Source organism: Oncorhynchus keta, chromosome 30 (assembly GCF_023373465.1).
Source record: "Oncorhynchus keta strain PuntledgeMale-10-30-2019 chromosome 30, Oket_V2, whole genome shotgun sequence".
NCBI lineage: Eukaryota > Metazoa > Chordata > Actinopteri > Salmoniformes > Salmonidae > Oncorhynchus > Oncorhynchus keta.
Window position 1 is genome coordinate 31,245,660 of NC_068450.1, and position 12,675 is coordinate 31,258,334.

General features: G+C 42.9%; 3 protein-coding genes across 3 annotated transcripts in view; all 3 read right to left on the reverse strand.

Moving 5' to 3' along the window:
- Positions 1–29: 29 nt before the first annotated feature.
- LOC127913983 (protocadherin beta-8-like) lies at positions 30–3,115 on the reverse strand. The gene has a single exon (XM_052488225.1). It carries the CDS (start codon positions 2,796–2,798, stop codon positions 228–230), a length of 2,571 nt encoding a protein of 856 aa, XP_052344185.1. The 5' UTR covers positions 2,799–3,115; the 3' UTR covers positions 30–227.
- A 553-nt stretch (positions 3,116–3,668) lies between these two features.
- LOC118383119 (protocadherin beta-16-like) lies at positions 3,669–6,339 on the reverse strand. Its single transcript, XM_035769735.2, has one exon. It carries the CDS (start codon positions 6,126–6,128, stop codon positions 3,693–3,695), a length of 2,436 nt encoding a protein of 811 aa, XP_035625628.2. The 5' UTR covers positions 6,129–6,339; the 3' UTR covers positions 3,669–3,692.
- Positions 6,340–6,731: 392 nt separating this feature from the next.
- Positions 6,732–12,675, reverse strand: part of LOC127913984 (protocadherin beta-16-like) — a 10,474-nt gene continuing 4,530 nt past the window's right edge. Inside the window, exon 2 of the mRNA XM_052488227.1 lies at positions 6,732–9,106. Coding sequence (XP_052344187.1) covers positions 6,767–9,106 — 2,340 coding nt within the window. The 3' untranslated portion in view covers positions 6,732–6,766. The remainder of the gene's footprint in view (positions 9,107–12,675) is intronic.

Sequence of the window (12,675 nt, forward strand, 5' to 3'; positions counted from 1 at the left end):
AAACCTAAGCATATCCAAACCCCAATATCTTGCAGTAAAACGCACTATACGCAAGGTATGATGACAATGACGATGTTCCTTCATACATGAGCTGTGAAGAACAACACATCAACTGATGGTTATTTGGCTTAAAGGATATAGCTGATGGTTACAATTGGGCCATTACGCATGGTGTGAAATCACAAATCAGTCAGAGGTAAAGGCCATAGGAAACACCTTTCAGAAATTCAAGAGTGAAGCCAACCTTTCAGTGTTGGACAAAAGAAAACATATGCAACACTTGCAAAATAACAATAGTTAACGTTAAAATAAGAATAAGGTAGTATCAGAATAAGGTCATTGACACCGAAAACGGTGACGTCATAATTATTCTGAGGGTACGAGAGACGATTTTTCATGCTCACCTGACTGTCTGAATCGTCATTGATCAGCGTGTCCCTCTGCGCGTTGGGGAGTGTCTGTGTTCCGTCCAGACTAATGATGCTCTGACTGTAAGGTCTGACGTATTTCATATCACTCTTTCTGGAGTCACTCGTTCCAGACACATCGTAATTATACACCTGTCTCAGAGTCCCTGTTCCTCCCACGTCTGCGTAAAGGGGCGGGTAGTACGGAATAACTGGGAGATTCCCATTTGATTTATAAAACATTTGCTCCCGTCTCCATCTGTAGCATTTCACTGACAGTATGGCTATGATGGATACGATAAAGAGAAAGGAGACAACAGCTAAAGCCAAGACTAAGTAAAAAGTCAGGTTGTCATTGTACTCCTTGTCGTGCGTAAAGTCAGTGAACTCCGAGAGCACTTCAGGGAAGCTGTCCGCCACCGCCACGTTAACATTGACTGTAGCTGAACGAGATGGCTGCCCGTTGTCTTCCACTACAACAGTGAGCCTTTGTTTCACAGCATCTTTATCAGTGACTTGGCGTATAGTTCTTATTTCTCCATTCTGTAAACCCACTGCAAACAGCGCCCTGTCTGTCGCTTTCTGCAGTTTATACGAGAGCCAGGCATTCTGTCCAGAGTCCACATCAACAGCCACCACTTTAGTGACAAGATAGCCCACATGTGCTGAACGAGGCACCATTTCAGCCACCAGAGAGCTGCTAGTCTGGACTGGATACAGAACCTGAGGCGCGTTGTCATTCTGGTCCTGGATCATTATTTTCACAGTCACATTGCTACTGAGAGGAGGAGAGCCTCCATCCTGCGCTTTTACGCGAAACTGGAAATCCTTGATCTGCTCGTAGTCAAAAGAGCGCACTGACTGTACAACTCCACTATCAGCACTAACGGACACATATGAGGAGACGGGCACTCCGTTAACCGAGGACTCCTCCAGTATGTAAGAAACACGGGCATTCTGGTTCCAGTCAGCGTCTCTGGCTTTCACTGTGAATATAGAGAGGCCCGGTGTGTTGTTTTCTATAATATAGGCCTCATATGAGCTCCTCTCAAAGACAGGCGCGTTGTCATTCACATCTGATATCTGTAAGGTGAGAGTGATGCTGCTGGAGAGCGAAGGCACTCCCTCATCAGAGCAAGTCACACTGATGTTATACTCAGAGGCTCTCTCTCGATCCAAGTCACTGTCTGTTACTAGACTGTAAAAGGCGTTGGACATGGATTTAATGGTGAATGGAATGTTTTCATTTATTCCACAGTGTACCTGTCCGTTACTGTCAGAATCTGGGTCGTTAACGCTGATCATGGCTATAACTGTATTCGAGATAGAGTCTTCCGCTATTGAACTAGACTTAGACATTATAATAATAACGGGGCTGTTGTCATTGACGTCAATAACATCTATGATTATTTTACTGGAATCAGAAAGCCCTCCTTCGTCCATTGCTTCGATAAACATTTGATAATATTTTGCCTTTTCATAATCTATATGACCGATTAGTCTAAATTCACCACTTTCGCTGTCTAACTCAAAGAGATCAGTACTGCTGGACAAAGAATAGCTAACCATGCTATTAGACCCTTTATCCGCATCAGAGGCGCTAACAGTGGCCAATAAGGCTCCTTCAGGTGAATTCTCAACAACCGTTGCTTTGTAAATCTCCTGCGTAAAAACAGGTGCATTGTCGTTTATATCTAACACTGTAACGTGTATCTGCACTGTTCCAGATAGCTGTGGTTCGCCTCCGTCTATAGCTGTTAATACTAAAGATAGCTGCTCCTGTTTCTCCCGGTCTAAAGTCTTCTGCAAAACCATCTCTACCTTTTTACTTCCATCGGGTTGATTTTTTTGTTTTAAATTAAAATGATCAATGGGATTAAGAGTGTAGCTCTGGAGACAGTTAAGATCAACGTCAGGATCTATTGCTATCTCCAGCATAAATGTTGCGCCAATCACTGCAGACTCGCTGATTTCAAAACGTTTCTCGGTCTTCTTAAAACTAGGAGCATTATCGTTTACATCTGTAATCTCAACAGTTACCCGAAAGAATTCCATGGGGTTTTCTAGAATAATCTGAAAATGCAATGCACAAGGCGTTGTCATTCCGCAGAGAGTTTCACGGTCTATTCTGTCTTTGATGAGGAGAACTCCCCTTTCTTTATTCAGCTCGATGTACTCTGCGCTGTCTCCAGTAAAAATACGAGCTTTACCTGATATCAGTCTTTTTATATCTAAACCCAGATCCTGCGCGATGTTACCGACTAAAGAGCCTTTCGCCATTTCCTCAGGAATGGAGTAACTAACCTGCCCGTGTACTGAACTGAGAGAGAGGACCGAGATAAACAACAGTACTTGCCGTGTCATTGTTCTGTCCGACATTTTCTTTCCCATATCAAACAAAAAACACGTTACAATCCGTAAAGAACGCCGTGATATTTCATTCGTTTTCACTGTTTAGTGAAGAAAAAAGATTTCGCTAAACTCCACCACTCTGGAACAAAAGAATCTCAGCTCTGTGTCTCTGTGCTTAGTGTTCTCTGTAACCCGGACTGTGCGCTCTGCATGCGGCTCTTTCTCTCTCTAATATAGCGAGCTGATGGGGGAGGCACTGCTGCAAATCCGCTCTAAAACTACAACACACTGACCAACAGCGTCCCTTTGAGTTCAATCTACTGAACAACAGATATACTTCAAAAGAAACACCTTCCAACATATTTGGGAAGGTATGAATCTCCATGGAATAAACACAGCATTATCAAGCTTAACCCAACCCAGTAATGTAGGCTATATAAACACATTTCAGCCAATGTATATAGGATAAATGTAAACCATGATGCCAGTAGTATGTGGACAATAAATATAAACAAAATACATGTTACGCTAAACTAATCCTCGGGATAGAAAGCAACTTTCTGCATCTATAACCAGCACTATGGTATTACTGTGGAATTTGTAGGATACAGAAAACGTGTATATACTTATGAATCAAAGTTCTAGTACAAACAACGTTTGGTCATCTTTACAAAGGTTAGGCAATATCCCTGTATAATTCACTCTTTACTATGTTACAGGGTCTATATTGCAATTATACAGCCGCTTTGGAGAGCGGCGCTGTTCACGACCGTGGTGCTGAAATGGCCAAATATCAGTGAAATTCAGAGTATTTCTGACCATGGAACCTTCGCAGGTATAAAGACAAGATTTATAAACAACTAAAATCGGAAAGGAACAGATACAAATGTACATGTCGCAGTTCAACCTTAGATTAAAGGGAAGGATAATGATTCAAATATAACAGACCTCTATTGGGGAGTCTGTTTCATCCAGGATGTTCTTTTCACTCTGCATCCGCTGCATCGTCCCTGTAGAACTGGGGTCCATTATCAGTACGTTCTGACTACAGGGTCTGACGAACTTACAGTCACTCTTTCTGGAGTCAGTCGTCCTGCACACCTCGTAATTGTACACGTGCTGTAGAGTTCCTGTCCCCAAGGTGTCTGCGTAACGCGGTGGATAATACGGAATAACCGGGAGATTGGAATGATAGAGGACGCGAGACTGTCTCCATCTGTATATTTTCACTGATATAATAACCACTAAACATGTGATGAACAGAAATGAGACTACAGCCAAAGCCAAGACTAAGTAAAAAGTCAGGTTGTCATTGTAGTCCTTGTCGTGCGTAAAGTCAGTGAACTCCGAGAGCACTTCAGGGAAGCTGTCCGCCACCGCCACGTTAACATTGACTGTAGCTGAACGAGAGGGATGCCCGTTGTCCTCCACTACAACAGTGAGCCTTTGTTTCACAACATCTTTGTCATTGACTTGGCGAATAGTTCTTATTTCTCCATTCTGTAAACCCACTTCAAACAGCGCCCTGTCTGTCGCTTTATGCAGTTTATAGGAGAGCCAGGCATTCTGTCCAGAGTCCACATCAACAGCCACCACTTTAGTGACAAGATATCCCACATCTGCTGAACGAGGCACCATTTCAGCCACCAGAGAGCTGCTAGTCTGGACTGGATACAGAACCTGAGGCTTGTTGTCATTCTGGTCCTGGATCATTATTTTTACAGTCGCATTGCTACTGAGTGGAGGAGAGCCTCCATCCTGCGCTTTTACGCGGAACTGGAAATCCTTGATCTGCTCGTAGTCAAAAGAGCGCACTGAATGGACGACTCCACTGTCAGCACTAACGGACACATATGAGGAGACGGGCACTCCGTTAACCGAGGAGTCCTCCAGTATGTAAGAAACACGGGCATTCTGGTTCCAGTCAGCGTCTCTGGCTTTCACTGTGAATATAGAGTGGCCCGGTGTGTTGTTTTCTATAATGTAGGCCTCATATGAGCTCCTCTCAAAGACAGGCGCGTTGTCATTCACATCTGATATCTGTAAGGTGAGAGTGACGCTGCTGGAGAGCGAGGGAACTCCCTCATCAGAGCACGTCACACTGATGTTATACTCAGACGCTCTCTCTCGGTCCAAGTCACTGTCTGTTACAACAGTAAAGAAATTATTCGATGTTGATTTCATTAAAAATGGGATGTTCTCGTCAATAGAGCACTGCACTCTGCCATTATCATCAGAATCTGGGTCTTGAATATTCATCATAGTTACGACAGTACCTGCTTTAGCGTCTTCGGAGATCACGTTTGATTTAGACATAATGTTAATATTAGGCGTATTATCATTGGTGTCAACTACTTCAACTATGACTTTGCATGAATCTGTAAGGCCTCCGTCATCACTTGCCCGCAGGCTGATCTGAAAACGTCGTGTCTTTTCGTAATCAACATTTCCTATCAATCTAATCTCGCCACTGTCCTCGTCAACATCAAACATTTCTCTGACATCATCTAAAGTGTTTCGAACTGAATAGGTTACTTTGCTGTTTGATCCATGGTCGGCATCTGATGCACTCACTGAAATTACAAGTGTTCCTTTTGGGGAATGCTCAGTAACGGTAGCTTTATATGTATGCTGCGTAAAAACGGGTGGATTGTCATTGGCGTCTAGTACTGTGATGAGTATCTGCATTGTTCCTGATAGCCGAGGCTCTCCTCCATCTGCTGCTGTTAATATCAGAGATATTTGTTCCACTCTTTCACGATCTAGAGGTTGCTTTAAAACCATCTCTACATTTTTATTGCCATCGGCTTGATTATGCAATTCAAGAGCAAAATTATCGGTTGGTTTCAACGTGTAGCTTTGTAGGCCATTGATACCGACGTCCTGGTCCATTGCTCCGTCTAATATAAATTTTGCTCCAATGACTGCAGACTCGCTTATTTTAAATTGTACGTCACTCTTTTCAAATGATGGAATATTGTCGTTAACATCCGTTATTTCAACAGTTATGGTGTAAAATTCCATCGGGTTCTCTAGAATAATCTGAAAATGTAGTGCACAAGGCGTCGTCTGTCCGCAGAGTGATTCACGGTCTATTCTGTCTTTGATGAGGAGAACTCCCCTTTCTTTATTCAGGTCGATGTACTCTGCGCTGTCTCCAGTATAAATACGAGCTTTACCTGATTTCAGTCTTTTGATATCTAAACCCAGATCCTGCGCTATGTTACCGACTAAAGAGCCTTTCGCCATTTCCTCGGGAATGGAGTAACTGACCTGCCCGTGTACTGAACTGAGAGAGAGGACCGAGATAAACAACAGTACTTGCCGTGTCATTGTTCTGTCCGACATTTTCCCTTCAACATGAAGCATCAAACACCATATAATCAGTTATGATAATAGTATATTTCCATCAGGTGTAAACCGAGAAAATAACTAAATGTTCTACTAATAATCCGTATCTCCAGAACAAAAGAATCTCAGCTCGGTGTCTCGGTGCTTCGTGTTCTCTGTAACCCGGACTGTGCGCTCTGCGTGCGCCTCTTTCTCTCTCTCATGTACGGAGATGATGGGGGAGGTACTGCTGCAAATGTGCTCTAATACTGCAACACACTGACCAACAGCGTCCCTCTGAGTTAAATTCACTGAACTACAGAATACGAAAAATAATACAAGATATTTGGGCTGGTTTAAATCTGCATGGGATCAAATGCAGCACTATCATTCTATATCAACACATATCGGCCTAAGTATTAATGACCATGTAAACCAACATGACAGTAAGATGTCGATTAATTTAAACTATGCTAAAATAGGAAACTACAAGCTTCCCATTGAAATACAGCCTCTTTCCGCTGTCCATGACCATGGTGCTGAAATGGTCACATATCAGCGGATTGAAGAGCATGTCTGACCATTAAATCTTGCAGGTATATATTGGATTTCAAACAGGTAAAATCACGCGATGGATAAACAACAGAAAATCGTATTTTTAGGGAAAAGATAATTATTCAAATATTACAGACCTCTAGTGGGGAGTCTGGTTCATCCAGGATTTTATTTTCACTCTGCATCCGCTGCATCGTCCCTGTAGAACTGGGGTCCATTATCAGTACGTTCTGACTACAGGGTCTGACGAACTTACAGTCACTCTTTCTGGAGTCAGTCGTCCTGCACACCTCGTAATTGTACACGTGTTGTAGAGTTCCTGTCCCCAAAGTGTCTGCGTAACGTGGTGGATAATACGGAATAACCGGGAGATTGGAATGATAGAGGACGCGAGACTGTCTCCATCTGTATATTTTCACTGATATAATAACCACTAAACATGTGACGAACAGAAATGAGACTACAGCCAAAGCCAAGACTAAGTAAAAAGTCAGGTTGTCATTGTACTCCTTGTCGTGCGTAAAGTCAGTGAACTCCGAAAGCACTTCAGGGAAGCTGTCCGCCACCGCCACGTTAACATTGACTGTAGCTGAACGAGAGGGCTGCCCGTTGTCCTCCACTACAACAGTGAGCCTTTGTTTCACAGCATCTTTATCATTGACTTGGCGTATAGTTCTTATTTCTCCATTCTGTAAGCCCACTTCAAACAGCGCCCTGTCTGTCGCTTTCTGCAGTTTATACGAGAGCCAGGCATTCTGTCCAGAGTCCACATCAACAGCCACCACTTTAGTGACAAGATAGCCCACATCTGCTGAACGAGGCACCATTTCAGCTACCAGAGAGCTGCTCGTCTGAACTGGATACAGAACCTGAGGCGCGTTGTCATTCTGGTCCTGGATCATTATTTTCACAGTCACATTGCTACTGAGAGGAGGAGAGCCTCCATCCTGCGCTTTTACGCGGAACTGGAAATCCTTGATCTGCTCGTAGTCAAAAGAGCGCACTGCATGGATGACTCCACTATCAGCACTAACGGACACATATGAGGAGACGGGCACTCCGTTAACCGAGGAGTCCTCCAGTATGTAAGAAACACGGGCATTCTGGTTCCAGTCAGCGTCTCTGGCTTTCACTGTGAATATAGAGAGGCCCGGTGTGTTGTTTTCTATAATATAGGCCTCATATGAGCTCCTCTCAAAGACAGGCGCGTTGTCATTCACATCTGATATCTGTAAGGTGAGAGTGACGCTGCTGGAGAGCGAGGGCAGTCCCTCATCAGAGCAGGTCACAGTGATGTTATACTCGGAGGCTCTCTCTCGATCCAAGTCACTGTCAGTTACTAAACTAAAGAAATGATTCGACGAGGATTTCATCGCAAATGGAATGTTTTCATTGATGGAACATTGGACTTTCCCATTTTCACCAGAGTCTGGGTCTTGCACATTGATCATCGTTAAGACTGTATCGATTTTGGCATCTTCGGAGATCACGTTTGATTTAGACATAATGTTAATATTAGGCTTATTATCATTGGTGTCAACTACTTCAACTACCACTTTGCATGAATCTGTAAGTCCTCCGTCATCACTTGCCCTTAAATTGATCTGAAAATTCCGTGTCTTTTCATAATCAATATTTCCAATCAATCTAATCTCACCGTTGTCCTCGTTTACTTCAATAAGTCCACGAACATAATCTAACGTGTTTGTAATTGAATACGTAATTTTACCGTTTGAGCCATGATCTGCATCTGATGCGCTGACTGAAGATATAACTGTACCTTGTGGGTCATTCTCAGTTACAGTTGCTTTGTAAAACTCCTGAGTAAAAATTGGCGCATTATCATTGACGTCTAGTACGGTGATGAGTATCTGCATTGTCCCTGACATACGCGGCTCGCCACCATCCACAGCTGTCAACACTAAAGTAACATCCTCATGCTTCTCTCGATCGAGAGGTTTCTGCAAAACCATCTCAACCTTCTTATTCCCATCTGCTTGATTAACCAATTTCAGAGCGAAATTATCAGTTGGTTTCAACGTATAGCTTTGGAGGCCATTGATACCGACGTCAAGATCTATTGCTCTCTCTAACACGAATTTTGCTCCATTGACTGCAGACTCACTGATTTTGAATTTGATTTCGTTCTTTTCAAAGGTTGGAGGGTTATCATTAATATCTGTAATTTCAACCGTAATACTATAAAATTCCATCGGGTTCTCTAGAATAATCTGAAAATGTAAAGCGCAAGGCGTCGTCTGTTCACAAAGCGCTTCACGGTCTATTCTCTCTTTGATGAGGAGAACTCCCCTTTCTTTATTCAGCTCGATGTACTCTGCGTTGTCTCCAGTATAAATACGAGCTTTACCTGATTTCAATCTTTTTATATCTAAACCCAGATCCTGCGCTATGTTACCGACTAAAGAGCCTTTCGCCATTTCCTCAGGAATGGAGTAACTGACCTGCCCGTGTACTGAACTGAGAGAGAGGACCGAGATAAACAACAGTACTTGCCGTGTCATTGTTCTGTCAGACATTTTCCCTTCAACATGAAACAAGGACATTATAATCCGTAAAGAAGTATGTGATATTCTATTCCTTTGAAGTTAAAAAAAATCCAAGTAAAATGACTCAACAATCCGTAGCTCTGTCTCTGGTACAAAATAACATCAGCTCCGTGTCTCCGTGCTTAGTGTTCTCTGTAACCCAGACAATGCGCTCTGCATGCGGCTCTTTCTCTCTCTCTACAATATATCGAGATTATGGGGGAGGTACTGCTGCAAATCCGCAACACACTGACCAACAGCGTCCCTCAGAGTTCAATCTACTGAACAACAGATACACTTTTAAAAAAGGAAACAATGTCCAATATACAATATATTAGAAGGTGTGAATCTTCATGGAATAAATCACAGTGCTATAACGCTTTAGCCATCTCATGTAACAACAATCAAGGTGCCAGAAATATGTGGACAACAAATGTCATACAAAACACACCTTGCATGAAGCTGTAGGCTACATCTTGACAGAAAGCAAGTTTCAGTAGTCTAAAACAAGCAGTATGGTATAATGTGCATTGTGTAGGGCAAGTAAAATAAACGTATCAATCAAATTCATGTTGCATAAACCGTTAGCCTCACCTTTACAAGCGTTAGGCAATATCCAGTACGATTTACTCTACTATTAAATAGGGTCCACTGAAATACAGCCTCTTTGCAAAGCACCGCTTTCCATGACCATGGTGCTGAAATGGCACATTAGTGGAATGAGGAGAATTTCTCATGATGGAATGTACCCCGGAATACAAACTCGATTTAAAACAATTAGAATATTTTTAAAGATAAGGATTTAAATATAACAGACCTCTGCTGGGGAGTCTGGTTCATCCAGGATGTTATTTTCACTCTGCATCCGCTGCATCGTCCCTGTAGAACTGGGGTCCATTACCAGTACGTTCTGACTACAGGGTCTGACGAACTTACAGTCACTCTTTCTGGAGTCAGTCGTCCTGCACACCTCGTAATTGTACACGTGCTGTAGAGTTCCTGTCCCCAAGGTGTCTGCGTAACGCGGTGGATAATACGGAATAACCGGGAGATTGGAATGATAGAGGACGCGAGACTGTCTCCATCTGTATATTTTCACTGATATAATAACCACTAAACATGTGATGAACAGAAATGAGACTACAGCCAAAGCCAAGACTAAGTAAAAAGTCAGGTTGTCATTGTACTCCTTGTCGTGCGTAAAGTCAATGAACTCCGAGAGCACTTCAGGGAAGCTGTCCGCCACCGCCACGTTAACATTGACTGTAGCTGAACGAGAGGGCTGCCCGTTATCCTCCACTACAACAGTGAGCCTTTGTTTAACAGCATCTTTATCAGTGACTTGGCGTACAGTTCGTATTTCTCCATTCTGTAAACCCACTTCAAACAGCGCCCTGTCTGTCGCTTTCTGCAGTTTATACGAGAGCCAGGCATTCTGTCCAGAGTCCACATCAACAGCCACCACTTTAGTGACAAGATATCCCACATCTGCTGAACGAGGCACCATTTCAGCCACCAGAGAGCTGCTAGTCTGGACTGGATACAGAACCTGAGGCGTGTTGTCATTTGGTCCTGGATCATTATTTTCACAGTCACATTGCTACTGAGAGGAGGAGAGCCTCCATCCTGCGCTTTTACGCGGAACTGGAAATCCTTGATCTGCTCGTAGTCAAAAGAGCGCACTGCATGGATGACTCCACTATCAGCACTAACGGACACATATGAGGAGACGGGCACTCCGTTAACCGAGGAGTCCTCCAGTATGTAAGAAACACGGGCATTCTGGTTCCAGTCAGCGTCTCTGGCTTTCACTGTGAATATAGAGAGGCCCGGTGTGTTGTTTTCTATAATATAGGCCTCATATGAGCTCCTCTCAAAGACAGGCGCGTTGTCATTCACATCTGATATCTGTAAGGTGAGAGTGACGCTGCTGGAGAGAGGGAACTCCCTCATCAGAGCACGTCACAGTGATGTTATACTCAGAGGCTCTCTCTCGGTCCAAGTCACTGTCTGTTACTAGGCTATAGAAATTGTTTGAGGTCGATTTCATCACAAAGGGAATATTTTCGTTCAATACAGCACTGTACTTTTCCATTTTCACCAGAATCTGGGTCTTGAATATTCATCATTGTTACGACAGTACCATGTTTAGCGTCTCGGATATGGTTAGTCTTTGACATGATGTTAATAGCTGGTTTGTTATCATTTATATCGATTACGTCAATAATTATTTTACAGGAATCTGTATGACCCCTTGGTCCTCGCTTGAACATTAATCTGATAATGTTTAAGTATTTCATAATCAATTCCCCGACTAATTTAACTATACCATCATCTCGATTTATTTCAAAAATATCAAATCGTCCTGCTGTATTTGAAATGGAATACGTAACTCTCCCATTTGTCCTTGATCAGCATCAGACGCGCTGACAGTGGTTAAAACGATGCCTTTATGGGCGTTCTCGGTTACACGAGTCTTGTAAACAGCTTCCGAACAAATGGGCGCATTATCATTGGCGTCTAACACAGTGATGAGTATCTGCATTGTCCAGATAGCTGAGGCTCTCCTCCATCTACAGCTGTTAACAATAGAGATATCTGCTCCTGTTTTTCGATCTAGAGGCTTCTGTAAAACCATCTCTACATTTTTACCACCATCAGCCTGACTTGCAGTTTCCAAATGAAAATCTCGGTGGGTTTGAGAAAATATATTTGGAGGTCATTATGACCAACGTCATCGATCATAGCTCTCTCTAAAACGAGTTAGCTCCTGTCAAAGCTGACTCGCTTATTTCAAATTTGATATCATTATTTTTGAAAACCGGAACATTGTCATTGACATCTCTAATTTCAACAGTAACTGTATAAAATTCCATCGGGTTTTCTAGAATAATCTGAAAATGTAAAGCGCAAGGCGTCGTCTGTCCGCAGAGTGCTTCACGGTCTATTATCTCTTTGATGAGGAGAACTCCCTTTCTTTATTCAGCTCGATGTACTCTGCGTTGTCTCCAGTATAAACACGAGCTTTACCTGATTTCAGTCTTTTGACATCTAAACCCAGATCCTGCGCTATGTTACCGACTAAAGAGCCTTTCGCCATTTCCTCAGGAATGGAGTAACTGACCTGCCCGTGTACTGAACTGAGAGAGAGGACCGAGATAAACAACAGTACTTGCCGTGTCATTGTTCTGTCCGACATTTTCCCTTCAACATGAAACAACAAGGACATTATAATCCGATATTAAAAAATTTGTATAAATTCCTTCAGAAGTAAATCCATCAAAGTACAAATTTTCTGCCAATAATCCGTATATTGGAGAAAAAAATAATCTCAACTCCGTATCTCTGTGCTTAGTGTTCTCTGTAACCCGGAATGTGCGCTCTGCGTGAAGCTCTTTCTCTCTCATATACGGAGATGATGGGGAGGTACTGCAGCAAATGTGCTCTAAAACTACAACACACTGACCAACAGCGTCCCTTTGAGT

Bases quoted from the DNA above. Each gene is read 5' to 3' on its own strand.
- LOC118383119 (XM_035769735.2), bottom strand. From the start codon at position 6,128: ATGCTTCATGTTGAAGGGAAAATGTCGGACAGAACAATGACACGGCAA.
- LOC127913983 (XM_052488225.1), bottom strand. From the start codon at position 2,798: ATGGGAAAGAAAATGTCGGACAGAACAATGACACGGCAAGTACTGTTG.